At 40.7% G+C, this 24113-nt stretch overlaps 1 protein-coding gene across 2 annotated transcripts in view; it reads left to right on the forward strand.

Moving 5' to 3' along the window:
* Positions 1-234: 234 nt before the first annotated feature.
* The window catches only part of LOC107294282 (ssu-2 homolog), a gene marked incomplete at its 3' end in the record, with an annotated part of 31689 nt that continues 7810 nt past the window's right edge, over positions 235-24113 (forward strand). The window contains 9 exon segments of one of the 2 annotated variants that reach the window (XM_015823505.1): positions 235-360; positions 2012-2076; positions 11305-11403; positions 13037-13115; positions 14297-14426; positions 17933-17993; positions 19165-19289; positions 21157-21219; positions 22985-23067. In XM_015823505.1, coding sequence (XP_015678991.1) covers positions 335-360; positions 2012-2076; positions 11305-11403; positions 13037-13115; positions 14297-14426; positions 17933-17993; positions 19165-19289; positions 21157-21219; positions 22985-23067 — 731 coding nt within the window. 2 annotated transcript variants of the gene reach the window in all.

Here is a 24113-nt window from a genome sequence, read left to right on the forward strand (position 1 = left end):
ACACAGCACCCGACGGGCGCTACACACCGTGGCAAACTCTAGGAGGTACAAAAGCATCTCCAGCCTCGGTCCCAAATAATTCGTGAGCGAGAACCCCGCCCTCTCCACACACGCCCCCCATTTTGGCCGCGAACCCTAAAGGGAGCCCTTCCCTCTTTCGCGCTTTCCTTCCCAACTCCAATCAGGAGACTTTCGCAATCCGGGAAGTTGACTCGTCGGGCGGGGCCGGGTTATTGGTTAAAGAGAAATGAAAGTGAAAGTAAGGGGAAAGTCAGGCGGGCGGGCGAGCTTGTGGTTGATTCCCTTCTAGCTTCCAGAGAGCTTCTACGCGGCCATGACCCAAGCAAGGCAAGCGATCCGGTGAGAGCCTTTTACCTTCCCGCTTCCCTGGCAGGACCCTCCCCCTCCCCCAAGTTTTAAGTATTTCAGCGACGCTCTGCAACTAGGAGAAAAGCGAGCGGAGCTGACTGCAGTTTGTAAGCCACCGCGCCCTCGCCTTTTTCTGGAGACCTAATCTCCGGTTAAAGATCGGGGCTTTGCTCTCAGAAACCACGGTTTGCGGATCGAATCTGATTGGCCAGGACCGGTTCTCACCTCACTTGAAGATTACAGGGACCCGGTTCGCCCAACCCGGTCGGTCGTTTTACGGGTTGGTTCAAAAAACTGAACTGCCCTTTTCTTCTCAAAAGAAGAATCATAGTTGACATAGTAGACGCTGTATTTTCAATAGCTATGGAGAGCATAGAACAAAGCCACCTTCTGAAGGTACTCCAGATTCTTTATTAAGAACATAGGACCCGACACTGAATCACGAGGCTGCTCATTTAATCTCGCATGCAAAGGGGCCTCAGGCTTTGCTCATAGTTTGCTTAATCATGGTTTATTGAATAAACCACAATCATCTGAGTTCACACAACATGGTAGCAACTTGTGGTTTACCAACTGCGATGGCTGGATTCATCCGTATGCAGTAACAAGCCACGTTATGACTGCATTCTTACAATACACTGGTTGTATAACCAGTTGTATAAGCAATCTTTATGGAGTTGTGATAGTCAGGCCTCGGGGTTGCAAGAGGTCTTGGATCCCTTTTTGTGACTCTTGGAGATTCCTCTGACCATGAATACTGAAAATCATAGCATAATCTTTTGCAGATTTGAGTTGAAGTATGCATAAAATCTATAATTTATCGAAACAAAATTCGAGACCAAACCAGTTTGTGGGCCCTCAGCCTTTGAAAAATGTCAGTGTGCTCTACGGCCATCAAAAGATTGTCCACCCCCGGCAATAAACAATAGTTAGGCTGTGTTAACTCAGGATTGTGTGTGCATACAGTTATAGCTCCTGAATGAAGTTGGCTTTCCTATTAGCATTATTTTTTCATTGTTATTACATTTATTTGCCACCTTTCTCGTTTCAAAGTGACTCTGGGCAGTCTTCGTTGCATTGGTCACCTTGTTTTATGACCCCCCCCCCCTTCATTTCAAATTAACCACATGTTTTGGAAAAATTAGAAGATTGCTCATTGCTTTGGGACAAGAAAAACAAATGGTCACAGAAATTTAGCCTCATTTAAGCACAAATCCTATCTGGACAACAAAAATACAAACAGCTATTCAGTAACCACAAAGAGAGTTTCCAGTATCTCTCTTCTGTCATCTGGTTCCTGATTTATTAGATCCAGCCTGGTTATATATTGATTGGCTGTGTTTTCCTCAGTGTTAAATATTGGATGCTTACTGAGACATTGAAAAGGGCAGAAGTTTGTCCTCAGCTTCCATCTATGAAAGTTCGCCTTTGTAGTACAATGGTAAAGAAGCTAATTTGGCCCCACTTGACCCTGGAGCTGGCTGAGAGACCTTGGACTAGTTAATTTTTTTCAGCCCAGCCTCCTGATAAAATTGTTGTGAGGATCAAGTGAAATGGAATTTTCAAGAGGAAAAAAAAAGGAAATAATAAACTAAAGACATGTGCTATTTTGCAACATTTTCTCTTTTTTTTCTCCCCATAGCGACGCATCAAATCATAAATATTATGGAACTATTGATCAGATGATGCCTGCTCCAGGGACTTCTGGTATGAGAATTAAGCCATCACTGATAGCAAGTATCCTAAAGATTGCAAGTGAACCCTGCAACATAATAAATGTAGATGCTATTGTCATAAACCCTGCTTAAGATAGGTTGAGTGGAATCAGATAAAAAATGGTTGTGACTGCATCAGTTGATCTACTATAATTTACTCCTTTAACACTGCCATTGTGTTTAATGGGACTTCTTGTGTGCTGTCCAGGGCCCATGACTACTCAAGATCAGACTAGCTGAGCTAACCTCATCTGCCTTGCTTCGAAAGATGTACTACCAGCACTTTGGATCTGAAGCCAAAAAGCAGCTTCGGTATATGCTGAAACAGTCAACATCTTAAAGAAGCTGGATCTTTTCTTAGCCTTGTGTGGCAGCTGCACAATCCTCAGAAAAACATGTGTTTGCACTAAGAAACTTCTTCTTTAATTCAAACATTTCTTGTTCCTGAGAGCTTCTACATGGCTTCTATAAGGAGATGCTCACAGCTATGACACTTCACTTCTCAGATTGAGATTCAAAGCCCTGCAAATCCCGGCTTGTCAATTATTAGCAACAGGAAGCTTTAATATCTTCCAGGAAACAGCTGCAGTTGGCAAGCTGTAGTTCTCACCATAACCACTAACTTCAACACCATAGAGACTGAAACAAATTCTAGCCTTTTTCCCCCTAAGGACCAATAACCTGCAGTAGAATAGTCCAATTTAGGCACTGTGGGAGGTTTTTTTTTTCCTTCCCCAAATTATTTAGGACACAGACACCTAAATTACCCCTAAATAGGTAAATTATCTCTTATAATACATGTATTTTACCTAAAATTATTTTTTTATATTCCAGGATTTACCTCCACTCCTAGTCCTTCTAATTTCTGACAAGATTTATCATTTCACTGCAAAATGTAAATTGTGACGTCCTGTGGTTGGGTTTTTTTTTTTCTGAAGGAGATTTTAGAGCTTATTTAAACATAGTTTCTCACCCGTAAAACTGAAGAACTGCAGGCATAGGATTTTTGCTCTTTCTCCTCCCAGTCTACTTCTTAATGTCACCCTGTAAATCTTAGGTTGGCACATTCTGTCCAAAAGTACCAGGGTGTTCTTTGGCATCAGCAGAGCTTTTTCTTTCAGCAGTTGCCTCCCCAACCTCCTTGATCTTTCTCCATCCAAGCAGACACGGACAAAGCCCTTTAGCAGGTGGTAGCCAATTTTATCTTTCCCAAAAGCAGACTTAGGGACACAAAGACAGCAGTTACCTGCTATAGGGCTGCCTAATCTGGACTGAAAACATCTAGGAGATGGCAGGGCAAAAGGTACAGAAAGCAATGGTGTTTTTTTGTGTGTGTGTGCTTTGTGGTTGTCGTGAGTTTTGCAGCTGGTAGGCTGCTGCTGTAGATAAGAGCTAAACAGTTTTGATTCAAAAGTGAAACCTGCTTGGGTGAAGTAACAACAGAGGGCTTCTACTCCCACCACTAGCTCGCCCCTCCCCCCCCATTGGTAAGCTCATTGGGAGGGTGGAGGGAGAAGCAACTAACCGGATGTAAGCTCATCGGTATGCAACAAAGCACTTGGCCTGGGAGAAGGAACAGCTTTGAAAAACCTGTAGGAATTGAGATAGCTGACAGAAAGGTAAGCTGAATTTAAAGAGAGGAAGCATGGTCTTTTAGGGAAGAGGAAGCCTGTGGGAGAGGCCCTTGCTCTATGGTAGAGGAAGTGTACTGTGGCTGTAGACTTCACATCAGTGTTTCTCAACCTTAGCAATTTTAAGCTGGGTAGACTTCAACTCCTAGAATTCTCCAGCCAGCAATGGAAGTTGAAATCCATCCAGCTTAAAGTTGCTAAGGTTGAGAAACACCGCTTTACACTGATTATATTATAATAACAATAACAATAACAACAACAATAATAATAATGTTGGAAGGGACCTTGGAGGTCATCTAGTACCCTGAGCTATAACATAACAGTGTTTTAGATTAATCCCTACTCGGCTTGTGTGGGTTGGTGTTGGGCCATTCTCCCGACAAATGCCTGCAAGATTCTCCCACACCCACCCATGTGTGCCTAATAGAGCAAAATTGGACTGGGCTCTTGTCTGTTGCTTGACAAGAAGCAGAACTGGGCTTCTGCCCTCTTTCACAGCAGCAGATAAAAGGACATTCTTCCACTGCATTCATCAGGTGTGAGAAAGTTGCAGCCTTGTCCAAATTTATCCTGGAGAAGAAGAAAAAAAAAACTTGTTGCAATGACTTTTTTTGCTCCATGCTTTTTCCATATTAGATGATAGTCTTAATATGTTGCAAACTGAAAACTAGAATGTTTGGGGACGGTGGGGATTTGTGAAGCGGGTGGTCTGAATCTGCAGGAAGAGGAAGAGGGAAGGGGCTTTGCTGTGGTTGAGAGACAGAGTGCCAAGACTGGGACCCACAAGCACCTCCACATAGCTTTCCATTTCCTCTCCCTTTCTTCTGCCTCTATTCACATTTCTTCTACAGCTTGTTTTGATGACTCCTCCTACTCTTTGACCATATGTGGGGCTTGATAAGCCCAACTGAGGCAAAGGGCTGGGCTGTTCCAGGCTCTTGCATAGTGTCATTTCCTGGGTTGGAAAAGGAAATGAGATCTAGAGAATTGAGAAACATTCTTTTCTTAATTGCTCCTTTATGGTGATGAGACCAGCAAGAAGGAAGATCATCCTGTTGGTCCACAAATCACAGGACCTTGGTGGATCTATTGCTTGCCGTTTCAGATCTTCTAGACTGGTACCTGTTTGTTTGCTTCCCCTATCATGTCTTTCTTTCCCTTTCTTCCCTTTCTCTTCTTTCCACTGCTCCTCCTTTTTTTCCTCTCCCCTTTTTTTCTTTGCAATCCCAGCTCTTGGTTTTCTTGTTTTGCTTTAAAAAAAAAAGACATTGGCACAGGAATATGAAAATCAGGTAGCCACCTTCTGACTAAAGCATTTTCAGAAAAGTGCTTGGGAGCTGCATACATCTGGTGAAAGTAGCTGCTGCTCATGAAAGTTTATGCCTTTTGATAAAATTGTTAGTTGGAAAAGTTACTACCAGACTCCTGATTTGGAACTACAGCAGACTGATGGGGCTCCCTTCCCACAATTGCTGCAAGGATAGAAAGAGATTCCTTCATCTTTGTCTCATGCTATAAAAATGATATGGCTTTTTTAATAAATATTTTCGATTAGTCTGTAATTTCTCACCTAATGACTTATATTGCCTTGTAATAATGAGAACTGGTATTTGGGGAGAATATTTATTTTATGAACAGAGTAGTGCAGTGGCCTAGAGGTGAAGATGCTTACCTCCCACTTGGAAGGTTGAGAGTTCAATCCTAGGCAGCTGTTTCCTGTCAGGGTGCAAAGAAAATATCTGCTGTGAACTCTGCATAGGCATCAGGAAGGGCACCCAGCCAATGAAGTCTCAGCTCCATTCAGTCGCCCCAATTCCACCCCAAATGAAGGAATTAAAGCAGAGGTCTCCAACCTTTTTGGTTTGGCAGCCCGGAAAGGGAGGCAGGCACTGCTACATGTGCACAGACAAATGGGCCATGTGCGAATGCATGCGCACACACAAACGGCTGCATGTGAGCACGTGCACATGTCCAAACGGCTGCGCAGGTGCGAGTGCTGCAAATGGGGCGGCGCTAGCACTGGCGGGAAGCTATGGGTGGCACTAGTGCCGGTGGGACGCTCGGGGGTGGGGAGGTGCTAGTGCTGGAAGGATGCTTGGGGTGGTGTTAGCGCCGGCGGGATGCTCGGGGCGGCGCTAGTGCCGGTGAGACGCTCAGGGCAGGGTGGTGCTAGCGCTGGCAGGATGCTCGGGGCGGTGCTAGTGCGAGTGTGGAGGGAGGTGAGTGCATGTGTGTGTGCACATGCACTGGCCATCCCTTCACGCGGTCCGGTGGCCAAGCGGCCGTGGCCCAAGTTGGGGACCCCTGAATTAAAGGATTGTAAAAAGAAAAAAAAGTTTTATGAACAGCCCCCATGACAGCTATTTCTTTGTTCCTCTGAATACAAAACATACCAGTCAAAAAGATTTTCCGTAGCTATCAGACAGGCTAGCTGAGAAGTAAGTCCCACTAAATTCAGTGAGCTTTCCCCCCTGAACAAATATAGAAACCAGCCCTACAAGGGTGACTCAACAACAGCTTTCTCAAAAAGAAGAGATGTTCTTCACCCAGGCATGCATGCTCACCCATGGAGAGTTTGGGCTGTATAAAAAACCAATGTGTTCTTTAAATGGACAGGCTAAATTCTTTTCAGAATATAGTCCTATGCAAAAATAATAAAAAATAGCCTCCCTAATAATAATAAAATCACTTTCTGTTGTACTTAAAAAAAGGGAGATGACAACATGACTTGCAAAACTAAAAGAAGTATAAAGTGGCTGGTTTTCATAAGCTTCCTTTTTTGGCTTTTAATCACAGATGACTTTCATTTTTGGCTTGTCACTGGATTTCCTAAGCTGGAGCCTTGGGTAGGGCAACGAAGGACTTGACTGGACTTGCAAAATATCTTGAGAACATAAAAAGGCAAACAGGACATTCTTCATCAGAAGTGGATTAAAATTAGAGCTCTGAAAAAAATTCATCACACTCCCATTTTGACTCTCCTTTTCTCTCTGGGAGGTGCCGACCTATTCTGAGCAACATGCAAACTGCCTTTCGTGCAGAAAAACACATGTCTCCTTGTCACTGAGATTAGAGCTGTCAGCCTTTCATACGCCTGCCTTGGCTTGGATGCCCTACCCCAGGGGGAGGCAACCTTGGCTCTTTTATGACTTGTGGACTTCAACTCCCAGAATTCCTGAGCCAGTCATGGCTGGCTCAGGAATTCTGGGAGTTGAAGTCCACAAGTCATAAAAGAGCCAAGGTTGCCTACCCCTGCCCTACCCAAAGCAAATCCCAACAGACATACTAAAATGCAAAGGAATCACAAAATGCTATGAGCATTGATTTAGCAGCCATGTTCCCCCATTACCGGTAGTCGTCAACTTACAGCAATTCATTTAGTGACCGTTCAGAGTTATGACCTTTACAGCATCCCCATGGTAACGTGATCAAAATTGGGATGTTTGGCAACTGGTTCAAGTTTATTATGGTTGCAGCGTTCTAGGGTCACGTGGTCACCTTTTGCAACCTGCTGACAAGCACAGTCAATGGGAAAATCAGGTTTGCTTAGCAACCACAACTACAGCGATTCACTTAACAACTGTGGCAAGAAAGGTCATAAAATGGGACAAAATTCATTTAACAAATGTTTCGCTCAGCAACAAATTCTGGGCTCAATTATGGTTGTAAATCCATGTATTCAATGGTGTTCATTTTGGTCCTGAATGGACACTGGATGGACATTGATTAACCATGAACGTTACTTAGATCACATTGAGGTGTTTTTTTTTAAAATTATTATTTATATTTATTGAGGATTTTATAGAGAGTATAAAGCAAATCTAAAGGAAAAGAAAAAAGGAAAGAAGTGCAAGGGAAGGGAAAAAAAACCTAAAGTCATGAAATATAATGGCTTCCAATGTTTTCTTTGACAGCTATTAACAAATCTACCGTCTAGCCTCCTTCTTAATTCTTGTAGAAATCCTTTCAACCCTTTATTGAATTCTCATCTGTTTCAATCATTAAATCCATAAATCATCATCTCACTTTCTTCTTTTAGTGAAAATTCTATAAAAGGTTTCCAGTCTCTCTTTTTTTTAAAAAAAAATATGCTTGTTTTCTGCCTGACCAGAGAGGTTAATTTTGCCATTTCCGCTAGTTCTGACATGTTAATGATCCATCTTCCATCTGCTCTTCCATCTTTGTGCATATAATAAACTTGTTTCAGTCACATATATACAAGCTACTTTTAATTACGTTGAAACCATTTGGGGAATGCTTTAAACTAGCTAAAGGTCATGGAAGAGAGTCACTTTGACATTAGTGGTTTAAGGAACCCAGGCTAAAAAACAGGAGACTGTTAAATTCTAATCCTTCTTCAGATGTGGAAGCCAGCTGGGTGACTTTGGCCCATCACAGTCGCTCAGTCCCAGGAAGAAGCAGGCGATGGCAAATCACTTCCAAAAATGTTGCCAAGAAAACTGCAGGGACTAGTTTGGGAAGTCCCCAGGAGTCAAGACTGATTCGAAAACACCCAAAAATTAAAACAAAAAAAACAACCCCCCCCAAACTAAACATAGAAAGCCATGTCTGTATTACAACAGGCAACAGAGCTATGATTACCTTTTCCTTCCTAGTAAGAATCAGTGGAAATGTCTGACTATTCCTCTGTCTTTTTCAGGCCACAGATCCTGCTTTATTTTTTTAAACCCCAGAACTTCAATCCACAAAATGGCAACTGTGGTACTTTTTTTCCACAGTAGGAACCCCTCTTCCCGCACACCACTCCTTCCATTTGCTATGGATGCTTCTGGCTTGCTCAAATGAACTTTTTTTTTTTTTTTGTATTTTGCCTTTTGTCATAGAATCCCATCAAGTTCTTAGGGGAACCCTAAGGTTCTGTGGAACACAGCTTAGGAATCCCTTCGCGAGAGAATATGGAGTACAAAAAAATGAAAAAGGTAGCGCAGTGGTTAGAATGCAGTATTGCAGGCTCATTCTGCACAGGTTCGATTCTCACCGGTTCCAGGTTGACTTAGCCTTCCATCCTGCCGAGGTCGGTAAAATGAGGATCCAGATTATTGGGGGCAGTATGCTGACACTGTGAACTGCTTAGAGAGGGCTGTAAAGCCTAAGTGCTATTGCTATTGCTTGCCAACTGGGGAAGATCCTATTGCTGCCTGAGGAGACTTAAGCTAATGGATAAGCAAAGGCCAGTTGACTCTGTAGCCTGGTTGCATCTGGTTGATGTCTAGGATGGTGTGCGGATAGTCATCTAGGCCCCCTGATCTGAGTCTAAATTCTTTTAAAGCAGGAATTATGTTTGTGTATACATAATGTTAACATTGATGATTTATTTATGCATGCATGCAAGCATTCCTTGCAGTCAATGTTTATTCCTGACAATCCCCTGGACAAGTCCCTGCTGTTTTCTGGGCAAGGTTTTTTAGAAGTGGTTTGCCATTGCCTTCTTCCTAGGGCTGAGAGAGAGTTCACTGGCCCAAAGTCATCCAGCTGGCTTTGGCCTAAGGTGGAACTAGAATTCACGGTCTCTTGTTTTCTAGCCTGATGCCTTCACCACTACACCTAAGGCTTACATAATTTTCAGCAAATTGTAAGAAATGTTGGATGATTAATAATTTGTTTATAGTCATCAAGATAAGGATGTAGAGGGCTTCTGGTTTGACATCACAGCAGAATGGGCGCAGGAAGACAGGGCTCTGTCTTTTGCATTTGATTTTGCCCCACTGGGGACCCTGGAAAGGGTCGAAAGTCACCCTATAGAGGCAACAAGCAAGGAGGAGACCCTCGTTGATCGCCAGAAGGCAGGGGCCCTTCTGTTTGTTCCGAGGAAGCCCTCCAAACCAGACTTCTTCCTGAAAAAATTGCCCAAAGCATCCTCCCTGATGAGAGAGGGAAGGGGAATTTCCACCCCATTCCCCAGGAAAAGAAAAGCGGCGAACTAATTACTTGGGAGAAACAGAAAAAATTACAAGATTAATTTGGAATTAATACGCAAAGCTAGAGTAATATTGAAGAAAATAGAGGTTTTGATCCACTAGATGTTTGAAGATGGTGGAGAATAGATAATTGCTAGGAATAGAAGTATTATCATAACTAGAAAGATAAGATTTGTAATTAGAATATTAGATTTGGTATGAGAAGGGAAACAGGAAAATGCTAAGAAGTTTGAATAAGGGAAGCTTTTGGTTACCCCAATATAACTTACTTTGAAATTACAAACACTAGAGACATTTTGAACACTGAGGGGAAATTTTTTTTTTTTTAAAAAAAAGCAAAAACAGGATACTGATTGAACATATGGATATTAAGTGCAAATGCAATTAAGATATGTTTTGGTTAGAAAAGTTATCTAAAACTGACATTATTGATATTATTAGAAAAATGTAACAAATATGTTAATATTCAATTGTATATTTATTAATAACAATAAGAATTGTATTTGCCTAGTGTGGGAAAACAGGTACTACCGGAGGAAGAAAGGAAACATTTGATGGTGTAATATTGGATCTAGACTGAAGAAATTAACATATACAACTGAATTACTAATGGACATAGACAACACTTTGTCTATTAAGTATTTGACTGTAAAACTAGAAAATTAATAAAATATTTATAAAAAAGATAAGGATGTAGAGGATATTTTATTGAAAAGAGGGGACATCTGGTTATCTGGGGAAGAGGGATCACTTCACATAGACATTAACTTACCAGAGGCATACCCTGCAAGTGGCCCCTTCTAATCATGGTAACAGTATGATGGATTCTTCTTGTGTTCTAAATGCAGGAAAGCTTGAATGGGTTTATTATCTTTATCCTTGAGTAAATCAGCACCACCAGAGGACATCTGATGCACATTTCAAAACTTCCTTTAGATGTTATATAGTAAGGAATGTGGGTCTTGCTGGTGTCATGAAGATTTCCTACTTGCATGGCAGTTTGGTATTGTTTATGTATGAGGTGAGAAGAATCACAGAGACAGCAGTTCTACACAAGGTTGCCAGTTATCATAACCTTACAGGTTCTATGCTGTTCACAAAGCTTGTAGCCTCTAATTACTAGAGTAAGCTGCACTGGGCCCACAGTTAGGTCATTTAAAGGACTTAAGAGAAACATTTTATTTTAATGTTAAGGTTCTGGAGTTAAGTTGCCCTCCTGCCATGCTTCTGGTCTTAAGATAATAAATTACAGTAGTTAGTTTTATTGCTATATAAAAACCTACTGTTGACTTCTAAGGTAAATAGATTCCTTATCATCCCCTGTTCTTCTACATTCCCAGTATATACTGACAATCCATCTATATTATCCTATAAAGAATGGGAGAAAATAGACTTAACATTCCAGTTGTAAGCAGGGTGACCTGCCCATCTCTGTTTTAAAGTTTTCTGAAGACAAAGTCCGTATTAAGATGCACAAATTAATGGTTGTATCAAGTGACCATCCTTTTGGGGAGAAATACATTTTAGACTTTACTTTCAATTATGTACCATATGACTTTGGAAAGAAAGATAATATATTAGATGCTGTGTTTCATATGGTTAAATGCTTGTATGCTGACAGTATTAATGTTTCTCTGTTGCATTTTATAGGGATCACCCCTCCTGTTATGACAGCTGAAGTAGCTTCTGCTCCTCTTGCCCTTGATGTAAACAATGTGTCTGGCTATGAAGGCACTACAATTGGAGATGGTAAGTCTGGTGTAGATGTGATGCAAATGATGATATCTCCACTATCATATATTAGATGCTAAAGTGTCCCAAGGTTCTTGTGTTGATTTTGGGACAATTAAATTTGTTACTTTTGGGGGAATTACCGTATTTTTCTGAAAGGAAGATTCCCTTCCCCCCAATAATTACATTGCAATAGCAATAGTACTTAGACTTACATACCGCTTCACAGCCCTCTCTGAGCTGTTTACAGAGTCAGCCTATTGCCCCCAACAATCTGGGTCCTCATTTTATTGACCTTGGAAAGATGGAAGGCTGAGTGAACCTTGAGCCTGGTAAGAATTGAACTGTTGGCAGTCAGCAGAGTTAGCCGGCAATCCTGCATTCTAACCACTGTGCCACCATGGCTCTTGTTGTTTGATCTGCAAACAATACATCAATTTACATTTGTGGAGTGTGGCAATAGCGGCAGATGGAGATGTAGAAAAAGAGTGAATGAGGAGGGTGTGGAAACATTCCATTGCAAATAATGACAGTGACTATCTGAAGCAGAGAGAGGAGAGGTTGCTCCCATTGCTTTGAGGGAAATATGGACAAGCTTGCTCATCTTACCACTTGCAGTCACTCTGGATAGCAAGATTGGTGGCATATACTTTTAATAAATAAAATAAAAACACAACTGGAGAGAATGAAAGTCTACCATGAAAAGGTTATGGACATTCTCCAGAGAGTGAGAATGTTCTCAAATCAATCATACACACTCCTTCCATGAACCTAAAAGCATTCCCTTGAAGAGCAACAAAGATGATTAGGGGACTGGAGGCTAAAGCATATAAGGAATGGCTGCTCGAATTGGGTATGTCTAGTTTAATGAAGAGAAGGACGAGGGGGGACATGATAGCAGTGTTCCAGTATCTCAGGGGCTGCCACAAAGAAGAGGGAGTCAAGCTATTTTCCAAAGCGCCTGAAGGCAGGACAAGAAGCAACGGATGGAAACTAATCAAGGAGAGAAGCAACCTAGAACTAAGGAGAAACTTCCTGACAGTGAGAACAATTAACCAGTGGAACAACCTGCCTCCAGAGGCGGTGAATGCTCCAACACTGGAGGTTTTTAAGAAGAGACTGGACGGCCATTTGTCTGAAATGGTATAGGGTTTCCTGCCTGAGCAGGGGGATGACCTCCAAGGTCCCTTCCAACTTTATTATTATTATTATTATTTTCATCCCCAACATGGAGGGCAACAAGAGATGGGTCCTGTCTGTACAGGACTTAAAATCTCAAATATACTGACCTAATGGGGAGAGCCACTGAATACTATGGGACTTACAACAGAACAGAAATGCATATATTTCCCCTTGCAAACAGAAGGAAAAAAATAGGTCTGTTAACTCTATTTAAATGATCCATTGGCCAGCTGCTCGACTATCACCTGTTGCTTTCATTTGGTAACAGTCTGTAAGGAAACAGATTACAGATTATACTGTAAACAAATGCATCCTGAGCATAGCAGGAAACTTACTGGAGAATAAGAATCTTGATTTAGGATGACTTAACAATGGGATAAGCCACTCTCACTGCTCCTTCGACCACAGACCATTAGGCCATTGTTTAACCAGCAACCTCTTTTCTCATCTTTACTCCCTTCTTTTGCAGCAGGGAAGTATTTCCCTCCTCCATCCGATTCGCTTCCTTATCGGGAAAGAGAGCCAATGCCAGCTCAGACAAACTGGAAGTAAGATGGATACTGTTCTTTTAAATCTTCTAATCATCCATTTTTATTTTTCCTTTGCCTCAAACTAAGTGGTTATCTGCTGCCTATCTGGAGGAAGAGAAAATGAAAGTGCATTTCACTACACAGGTAGTCCTTGACTTACGACCACAATTGAGCCCAAAATTTCTCTTGCTAAGCAAGATAGTTGTTAAGTGAGTTTTGCCCCATTCTACGACCTTTCTTGGCACAGTTATTAAGTGAATCACTGCAGCTCTTAAGTTCGTAATATGGTTGTGAAGTGAATCTGGCTTCCCCAGATGGTCGCAAAAGTTGATCACATGATCTCGGGACCCTGCAACCATCATAAATATGAGCCAAACGGCCCCAGTTTTGATCATGTGGGATGCTGCAATGGTCGTATGTGTGAAAAACATTCATAAATCACTTTTTTTCCAGTGCCATTGTAACTTCAAACTAAATGAAAAGTTATAAGTCGAGGACTACCTGTAAAGTGAAATAGATCAGGCAGGAAATAAGAGCTTCTTCTATTGAGGGAAGGTTAGGTTTCTTATAAAGCATGGTTTTCTCAGCATCCTGTAGCCCAGAGGTCACCAACCTTTGGGGCACCAGGGACCGGTTCCGTGGAGAGAGGTCTTTCCGCGGACCTGAGAATGCATGGTTTTGTGTGCTGCCTGCATCTTGTGGATGGGGCTTTGGTTGTTCGTGTGGACTGGTTGCTGGCATGCCGCAGCCCGGTACTGGTCCACAGACCGGGGATTGGGGACCCTTACTGTAGCCACATGGCTTACATTTACTTGTTTCCAGCATCACCTTTCTTCCCCCAAAGCTTTCTTTGAATGTATAAAAATGATGGGTGGCTACAATTAGTTGCTTTTGGAGGAAACATGCCCATTTGGCCAGAAGAAGAAGAAGAAGAAATAAATACTAAAACGCAAAATCACTGAGAGAGGCGATGAGAATCCTAAGTCCGTAGCACCCTCTTTCATTTTGTCACCTGATAAATGAGGCTCTGCAACCGAGTGTGCCAACCGGGGCTTTTCATTTTGTGAGAGAATTCATAAATGCTCTAAAAATTCCGAACATATCCAGCAACTCAAAAGATATACCATGTTCCTGTCCTAGAGGAGTATTTGCGCTGTGATTTATACTTACTGTCTCCATTGCTTTTGCTTGCCATACAGCATTCCTGCTATTTCAGAAGATGAAGCCAAAGAAGCTTTTATCCAGTATGCTGCAAGCAAGTGCTGCTACAGTAAAGCTCCAGCGAGAGACTTGGTGTTTCAGGATCTCCTAGCACTGAACACTTACAGAGTAAGCAGAATGCGGCGTTAGAATGTGTGTGCATGAAACAAGCTGTATATGCGTCATGCACAGGTGGCCCTCGACTTACAACTATGTGTTTAGTGACTGTTTGAAGTTACAGCAGCACTGAAAAAAGTGAGTTATGGCCGTTTTTCACATTTATGACTGTTGCAGCATCACGCGATCAAAATTTGGACCTTTAGCAACTGGCATGTCTTCATGACGGTTGCATGTTCCGGGGTCATGGGATCACTTTTTGCGACCTTCTGACAAGCAAAGTCAATGGCAAAGTCAGATTCACTGAACCACCACGCGATTAACTTAACAATTGCAGTGATTCACTTAATACCTGTGGCAAGAAAGGTTGTAAACTTGGGCAAAACCTACTTAAGAACAGTCTTGCTTAGCAACAGAAATTTTGTGGTTGTAAGTCAAGGACTACCTATATTGTATTTAGGCTATATGATGCATAAAGACCTTGGTAAGAAATGTGGGTCACAAGCTTAAATAATTAAACAGTAAATTCTCTGCTAGCTTTCAGGAACATATTGTGCAGCATGCTTTAAAGGAACCGATGCTGCAATTTTATATGTGGGTGTGTCTATTCCAAAATCGTTCTTAACTGAATTCAGATTTATTTTCAGATGATATGAGATTATCGATCAAAATTATTTGTGGAAATCACATAACTTTATCAGTGACCAAATTCTTTCTCCACATGAGTAAACTCAGGAGAGGCATAGTTATTGGGAAATTGAACTGAGATGGATGATATTTAGTAACAGGGTAGAAGAGTGCTTTGCGCATATATGTATAAACTTATAACTTCAACCCCAACTTTTCCCAACAAGATTGGAATATTTTCTAATGTATGCAGGGAAAGCTTTGAAGAGCCAGTGCCAATCACTTTTTTCCGTAATAAGGCAAATTGATCTATTTATGAGACTGAACCAAAAAGCCCCCCTGATGGTCTTGATTTTATTACACACAGTTTTCTTGCGTCTATTGATCTGAATATGTTCAGAAATATTTGCAGTTTTCTGGCTTTTGTAAAGAACATAATGTAATTCACAATGAATATTTAAAAGTAAAATGAACCACTTCATACAAAACAATATGCAATTTCAGGATAAAGGGCTTCAGAAAGGAGATGTGGAAAATATGAAAAGTATATAGGTTTCTCTATTTCAAGGTGCCACAGGTTTTCAGTAGTCTATCTGAAGTGAATCCAACAGGAGAATAATAAAAACAGGAACTATAACCCAGCAGATTCTTTCTCCAGTTACTATCCACCTTATTGAGGACAGCATGGCATATTGATGTCCAAGGAGGATTACAATATTTGTGTATATTCACCCGAGGTGTAGCAATTGATGGGAAGTTCCATTTTCTACAAATTCGTTCAGTGGTCTTAGACAAGTAGTAGTAACTGTGAGAGGGACCTCAGAGTCCTAGTAGACAATCACCTAAATATGAGCCAGCAGTGTGCCGCAGCTGCCAAAAAGGCCAACACAGTGCTACGCTGCATTAACAGAGGGATAGAATCAAGATCACATGAAGTGTTAATACCACTTTACAATGCCTTGGTAAGGCCACACTTGGAATACTGCATCCAGTTTTGGTCACCCCGCTGTAAAAAAGATGTTGAGACTCTAGAAAGAGTACAGAGAAGAGCAACAAAGATGATTAGGGGACTGGAGGCTAAAGCATATAAGGAAAGGCTGCTGGAATTGGGTATGTCTAGTTTAATGAAGAGAAGGATGAGGAGGGACATGATAGCAGTTTTCCAATATCTCAGGGGCTGCCACAAAGAAGAGGGAGTCAAGCTATTTTCCAAGGTGCCTGAAGGCAGGACAAGGAGCAACGGGTGGAAACTAATCAAGGAGAGAAGCAACCTAGAACTAAGGAGAAACTTCCTGACAGTGAGAACAATTAACCAGTGGAACAACCTGCCTCCAGAGGCGGTGAATGCTCCAACACTGGAAGTTTTTAAGAAGAGACTGGACAGCTATTTGTCTGAAATGGTATAGGGTTTCCTGCCTGAGCAGGGGGTTGGACTAGATGACCTCCAAGGTCCCTTCCAACTTTATTATTATTATTATTATTATTATTATTATTATTATTATTATTATTATTATTATTATTATTATTATTATTATTATTATTATTATTAAGATCATAATTAAATTTCCATCTTCTGATCTGAATCCAAGGTGTGACAAAACATAGGCAAGTGACAAAACATAGTGCAAACACGGTCACATTGCACATTTTTGTCATTTTGGCATCATGGAGAGAAATGGACACCTATCTATGCCACTGGAAAATAATACTTATTGTAGCGATGACTGGAAGAATGGAGAAAATGTTAAAGAGACTGTCACTTCTGTTCAGATATGATTTGTTTTTCCTCTGTGGCTTGCTGCTTTTTTCTTCCTTTCTTTTTTTCTCCCTGCTCCTTTCCTTACCCATTTACTTTTTTTCAATAAAATATCAGTGATGAAAATAGACTCTTCCAACTATGAAATAAATGACTGAAAAGAGAATAAAAACTGGCAACTTGATAATTCACTGTAATTCTACCTGTGGGAGCACAAGCAGATAACGTGATGCCCAGTTGGACTGAGAAAGTCATCTGTTGCTCAATGTCTTATGTACAGAGTTGTATATGTTTAAGGCAGGAAGGGAAGAGGAACAAAAACTTCATAAAAATCAGTTGACTTTCTGGCTTTTGTAACCTTTAGTTCAACTTTGGATACATTTGCATTTATGACTTTATAATACAGAACATAATTTTCATTTTCTGGATTCTGTTTGGTGGATTGAATGGGAGTTAGTGGCTATGGGCCACACTCACTCTAAATTGTAATAGTAACAACAATAACAACACACCATAATTCTAGACAGTCCTTCCTTGTTGGCAGCTATGGGGACATAATTAATACTCTCTTATGCTAAAATGCTTGGGAATTATTAGAAGTTTGGCATTCAGACAAAGCAACCACCAACAGACACATCGCGATAAACTCCCTTTACATACTATGTTAAAGATATAGTCAAAAATCCAGGAAGGAAACAAACAGCCTAGAACACATCCCCTCCAGCAGTCAAGTCCAGATAAAGACGAAACCCACCAGGAAAACACGGAAGAAACAAAAGTAGCTGGCAGGGCAAACTCCTGTGTATAATCAAACAGCAAACCCTTCCCTCCCTCACACTGATGGTATTACCTAGCCTTGTAATGAAATGTCTATGAGCTCACAAAGTTCCAAAAAGCCAACATCTGTAGCTTCCAATATCGTAGTTATGTGGACTGAGTGGAATAAAACTTTAGTTAAAGCAGTCTTAACTTAGAATTTTAAACTGGCAGTTTTACATTTATATATTATATATAAAGATATTGATTTTCTTTGCATGCCATGGCTGCCTTTGGCAATATTTCTTGGAGATTTCTGTTAATCTGCTACTTTTTGAGACTAAATGTAGTTTTTTTACATTTACTGATTTCTTTTTAGTATTACTTGGAGACTTTCACTGAATCAAGGTCTTCATTATGGAAAACCCAACCATATAGAGGTAAGTGTTGCTAGGCTATGGTAGGACTTTGATTTTGCTGCCCCAATATGTTGTAGATTTGTCTTCAAATCTGTATATTCTTTCCGGAGGTATTTGTGGAAGTTATAGAGATGGCATTGGATTGTATTAAGCTTCATATGGGATTCAAATTCCATACTGGAGATGTCTTGTTTGCTCATCATCAATTTCCATTGTCTCATGCCACATTCAATTTTGTTCTAACATTCAAACCTATTTATACATTCATTTTTTTAGTAGCAAAATGGGGAGTAAAGATATGCTTCATCCTATAAGTGTGTGAGGATAATTTCTCTATCCGTAGAGTGTTCTGTATTCCAGGATTCTATGCTTGATCCAGTACACTGGAAAAAACATGGATATAAAAGAGTCTCTTACCTCAATTTGAGGAGTATATGAGGATAACAAAACGTAGGGTGAAGCTAGTATACTTGTCCTCACTTTCAGACTTTAGTAGTTAATTTCTGCCAAGAGAAAGGATAATGGATGTAGCTTTACAGCACCAGTGCAGGATTAATGTGAGCTTAGGAAATTCATGATCTATTTACATTACTACAAAAATTTATTAATTTGGACACAGTGATGCATTTTGTGATTTATGAACCAATAGCGCTGTTTAAGAATTCCACTAGTATAATGAACTGTATAATTTGTTGAGTTCCTTGGAAGGGAAAACTTTTTTTAAAATATTTAAATATTAACTCATTTATATAGGTAGGATGAAATATATGAACTGCATGACATTCAGACTTTATCTGCTTTCTGAGAAAAATGTGCTTCTTTTTGCTATTATTACTATTTTATACCCTCTCAGCACTAGGGAACTATTTTAAGAAAATAAACACAGTAAAAAAAGATGAGAATTTCAACTCTCAGAATTCTCTAACCAACATGATAATTTGGGGAGATGAAGTCCACAAAGGGAGAGTATCTGGGTTAGGAATGCAGTTATCTGGTTACCTAGTTAGGTAATGAAATGTGTGGAAGCGAACAACCAAGCTCAGCGAGCACTAAGGATTCCACAGTTCATCCCTGAGTTACATATGTTCCCTTCTATTGAAATTAAATATATGAGCCTCAAGCTATGCTGCGGAAATGTTCATGCGCAAGATAGAATGTTATGACATTGTCCAATCATCGTTGCTTCGATCAGGAGAACCTGTCGATTCTGCTATGTATGGTGGAGCTCCTTCTCCCTGGGACATGAGAGTAGAAGTTCCTGAGATATTCAAAGACAACATCGTAAGAGTTAAAGTGCCTCACACATCATCCGTAAAGGTACAGAAAGCAAAAATGGGACGACGTTTTAGTTGCCAGGACCTCCCTCTCTCCCTTCCTCTCTTTCTTTCTTTCTTTCTTTCTTTCTTTCTTTCTTTCTTTCTTTCTTTCTTTCTTTCTTTCTTTCTTTCTTTCTTTCTTTCTTTCTTTCTTTCTTTCTTTCTTTCTTTCTCTTTGTCTCTTCAGTACAATTCTCTACTTTGCTTTACATTATTTATTCATTTAGACAATCTAAACTGCATTGTATTAGGTAGAGCTTGGTTTGGGAGGTGTATATGTGCACAGAATTGCAGCCTTAATTCTCAAGCTCCTGCTGCTTCCTTGAAAGAAGGTCAATAACAATCACCGACTTTTGCACTCTAATTCACACTTCTGTCACTATGGAACATTAATGGAGATTTCTTTGGGGTTGACTGAAGAAAGTAATTGAAGCATTTCTAAGCAATCATGTCCACCTTTCCTATGAGGAGCCTGTTTTGGGAGTGCTGAGGGTGCTTTAATAGTCATTTTGCCTAAATGACCAGCCCGTTTTCTTTCTAGATTAGAAAAGAGGCAGGTGGTTAAAGTCTTCCAAGTTCTGCATTCAGACATGTTTCATATTAAACAAAGCCTGACCCGGAAAGATGTAGTACATATGCTATTCATGGGAGATGCTAATAGGCAGAGGTAAACGCGTTTGAGGCTTAAACACAAGCTTACGTAACTACCATGTACAAACTGTCTTGTTTTCTCCTCACAGTTAGATTGTGATAAGTAGTAGTATTTTATTTATAGGATTCTTATTATTATTTGGAATTTTTTTTGCTATTCAAAGAAAAATGAAAATCACAGTTGAAAAATCCTAAAAAAAAATGGAAACTGGAGATGATTGTTACAAGATTCATTCAAGTAAATGATTATATATACATTTCAAACATGATTATGAAAAACTAAATTTAGTACACCATTCCTTTTATTGTTGGTGCAGGCCTTTTGCCCAAGAACAGGGGACTGTGGCTGTAGTTATAGGAATCATTAATTCAGAGTGCTTTCTTTAATCATGAAGCAATTATTACCAGCTCTGATTTTTATTTTTATTTTATTTTGTTGTTGTGGAAAGGATTTTCAAGAGGAAAGTATGGAGCATGGCCAGCATATTGAAGAGGGACAGTGCTGTTTAGAAGTTAATAAGGCCAGAGTTATAAATGGCTATAAAATAAAATAAAATAATAAAATAAAGGACAAGGTGGTTGACAATTTTGCAGAATTTATCAGTTAATGTATGAAGACAAAGAAGTGAAAGAGGTTTAGAAGGGCCACATCACAGTGTAAGAATAAGGTAACTTTGGTGTAGAGCAGTGGTGGCGAACCTATGGCACGGGTGCCAGAGGCGGCACTCAGAACCCTCTCTGTGGGCACGCGCACCATCGCCCCAGTCCTAGGCCTTCAGCTGGGTTTTATAAAACCTTTTCACTTTAGGCCTCCACCACCGTGTACAAAAAAAAAAAAAGGTTCAATCAGTCAATTTCAACTTCTTGCAGGGAAAAAAAAGATCTTGCATAGTTGGAATTGATTGATTGAACTTTTTAGTCCCACCCAGTCTGCTGTTACCACTGTAGCCACGCCCACCCAATAGGCCACACCTACCCAATGGGCCACACTCACCCGGCACCCGACGACGCATAAATGGGTTTTGGGTTGCAGTTTGGGCACTCGGTCTCTAAAAGATTCGCCATCACTGGTGTAGAGGTTGGAAACACCACCCTAGGCAAAGTGAAAAAGAAAATAACTTTCTGGCGCTAATGAATCATTTTACATTTCTTGTCAAAGTTGAGCCAGTCACAGTAAAAATGAAAGGCTGCCTTCTAACACCTCTTTTTATTTGAAGGGATGTCCGATATGTGGCTGTTCTGGCAGACGACCCTGCACCCAGTGCCATTGCCTCACGAGGGTATGTACTTCTAAGTCAGAGACGTGTCTTGCTTCATGTGGAAAGTTCCCTGAAGAAAAGGTTTTTTTTAAAAAAAATAAAAGATAAAAAAGTTGATGTCCTCAGAGCAGTTTGCAAATTGGGCTAATACAAATAATAGAAAGCTAGGAGAAATACTAATGAAAATATTATGGTTGAAAAGCCTGTTGGCAGAAAGAGGTCTTATTGAGTATCTGATGGGTCATTCATCCAGCCCTACTTACCATTATTTGAGGATATGTCTTCCCCATAAACCTCCCTCTTGCCAATAATCTCCTGGGGAGGTAGACTGAAGCCTGTTCCAGGCATTCCACCATCGAGGGAGTGTTTTTCACAGGAAATGGAAGAAGCTCTCCCACTTGGACAGTCCATGAGGTGTATGGTGGAAGTTCAAGGTGAGCTGGTTAGGGTAAACATCTGCTTTATTACAACTGCCCCAGGAGCTCTATTTTTGGAGCTGCCTCCATCTGAGCAGTCATCTTTGTACAGTGATGTTTTGAGGGAGATTGCAAACCCAGCTTTCACAGCCACATATTGGTTGACCTGGCGAGTGCATACCTCTGAAATTGACTGAAATTGTAATTGAAAGGACTGGGGTCTTATATTTCTGTAACATATGTGGTATGGCAGGAGATTCCCAGTGACCTCCTCCCTTGCCCCTCACACAATGTTCTAGAATGAAACCTGGCACAGAAATGGTTTCAACATGGAACCACATTTTACAGCTCCTTCCCTTTGAGATGATGGGAAATGTGATTTGCTGTAATTTGACACACGAATCAGGAAAGTGTTTCTCACACTCCTCTATTAACTACCTAGTGTTCAGTAACAGGTTGACTGGTCAACCAGCCATTTTGAGAAACACAAGAGCACCCCACAGTTGGATGTGTTTCTCACACATCTTGAACTCCATCTGCAAGAAGACCTAACAGCAGCTTTATCTCAGCTGCACAAATCCAGGTGACCAATTCTTCTGCAGTTAAGACTCTTAACTTTTTGTCACCTAGTGGTAATTACTTTAATAGATCCTTTGGAGAAAATTTTTCAGTCGAATACCTGGATCTTCAAAGACCAGCACAACATACACTCTGTATAGGGATTGGTAGCTTTTCCTGTGGTTGGCGATAGTCATATTTTAGCTAGAAGAAATAACCAATCACTGCTCTTACAGTGTCATGCCTCCTGAAGACCTAGACCAGGGGTAGACAACCTTGACTCTTTTATGACTCGTGGACTTCAACTCTCAGAATTCCTGAGCCAGCCATGTTGTCTCAGAAATTCTGGGAGTTGAAGTCCACGAGTCATAAAAGAGTCAAGGTTGCCTACCCCTGACCTAGAGGATCTATTAAGTAATGGTTGCTACTGTTATAAATAGCACCTGGCTGCACAGTATGTTCACAGATTTCAGTGTGAATTTATTTACAGAAAGAATGATGACTTTGATGGTTGGGCATCGTTCTCCTCATTATACCAGCAGCTCAGGTTTTCTTATTTACTATTCTATCAACCATTGAGAATAGAACTGTGATGACAGTTTCCATGGAGGGAAGAATTTTTAGAGGAAAGGAATTTCATAATGAGGCATCTTTCTAAACACTTTCACAATCCTGCCCAATCTTAAAACCACTCTCTATATAAAGTGCTGTTTTTTCAAAGAGGAGCACAGAGGTCTGCTTTTGACTAATGAAAAAATTGTTGGTGGAAATCCCGTTAATTTAATGCTCTATTTGATGTTATATGTCAACAGAAACAATGTTGGGTGTGTAATGGAACAGGATCCCAGTTCACTAACCAGAGGTGTTCTACTTGTTCTGGAACGGGAACAACCATGTACGTGAGTTAGTGTACTTCCTTTTTATTTGCAGTCTAGGCTTGAGTGTGAGAAAATGATTGTGCTCACTTCTGTTCTGTAAACCGCAGCTAGGTGATAACACTGTAAATAATCTGATAATGGATTGTCCTACATGATTCCAGCCCTTTAAGCTAGACAGACTAGGAAACCAAAATCACGATGCTAATTCTACTTTTATTATAAGGTTACAGCAGTAAAATCCTACAAGTCTGAATATACTTCCCCCTTTCCTCCCTTTATCTTTGTGAGAACTGGGATGGTCCTGTCTAAGATGCTTCATCGAATGACGTTTCTGCCCTGGACTCAGATTTCTTTTATCTGGCCTTGGTTGTGTCTTTTCCTCCTATTCCTCAAGTTACTTCTTCGGCCTATTACACGTGGATGTGTTCAAATACTGGCATAACATTTACATGGAGCCATGGTGGTGCAGTGGTTTGAATGCAGTATTGCAGGCTGACTGCCTACAGCCAGGAATTCGATCCTGACCAGCTCAAGATTGATTCAGCCTTTCATCCTTCTGTGGTTGGTAAAATGAGGACCTAGAGGGTTTGGGCCAATATGCTCATATTTGTAAACCACTCAGAGTGCTATAAAGCACTATGGAGCGGTATATAAGTCTAAGTGCTATTGCTATTGCTACATCATCATCATCATTCTAGCCATTATTTATCCATTTCAGGATGGAGGCCTCTTCCGCATGTTTCCAATCAATAAGATCTTGAGCTTTCTTTTACCAACTGGGCCCACAATACTTGCTGATGTTGTCGATCCATCTTGTTTGAGGTCTCTTTTGTGGACGTAAAACAAGATTAGATTAGAATAAAAGAGTTGGAAGGGATCTTGTAGGTCATCTAGTCCAATCCCCTTCCTCCCACCCAAGCAGGAGACCCTACACCAGTGCTGGCTGTGGAATTCTGGGAGTTGAAGTCCACATGCCTTAAAATTGTCAAGGTTGAGAAACACTGCCCTACACCATTTCTGACAGTTGGCAGTCCAGTCTCTTTTTGAAAGCTTCCAGTGATGA

This window comes from Protobothrops mucrosquamatus, unplaced genomic scaffold (assembly GCF_001527695.2).
Source record: "Protobothrops mucrosquamatus isolate PMUCROS unplaced genomic scaffold, P.Mucros_1.0 scaffold1893, whole genome shotgun sequence".
Lineage (NCBI taxonomy): Eukaryota > Metazoa > Chordata > Lepidosauria > Squamata > Viperidae > Protobothrops > Protobothrops mucrosquamatus.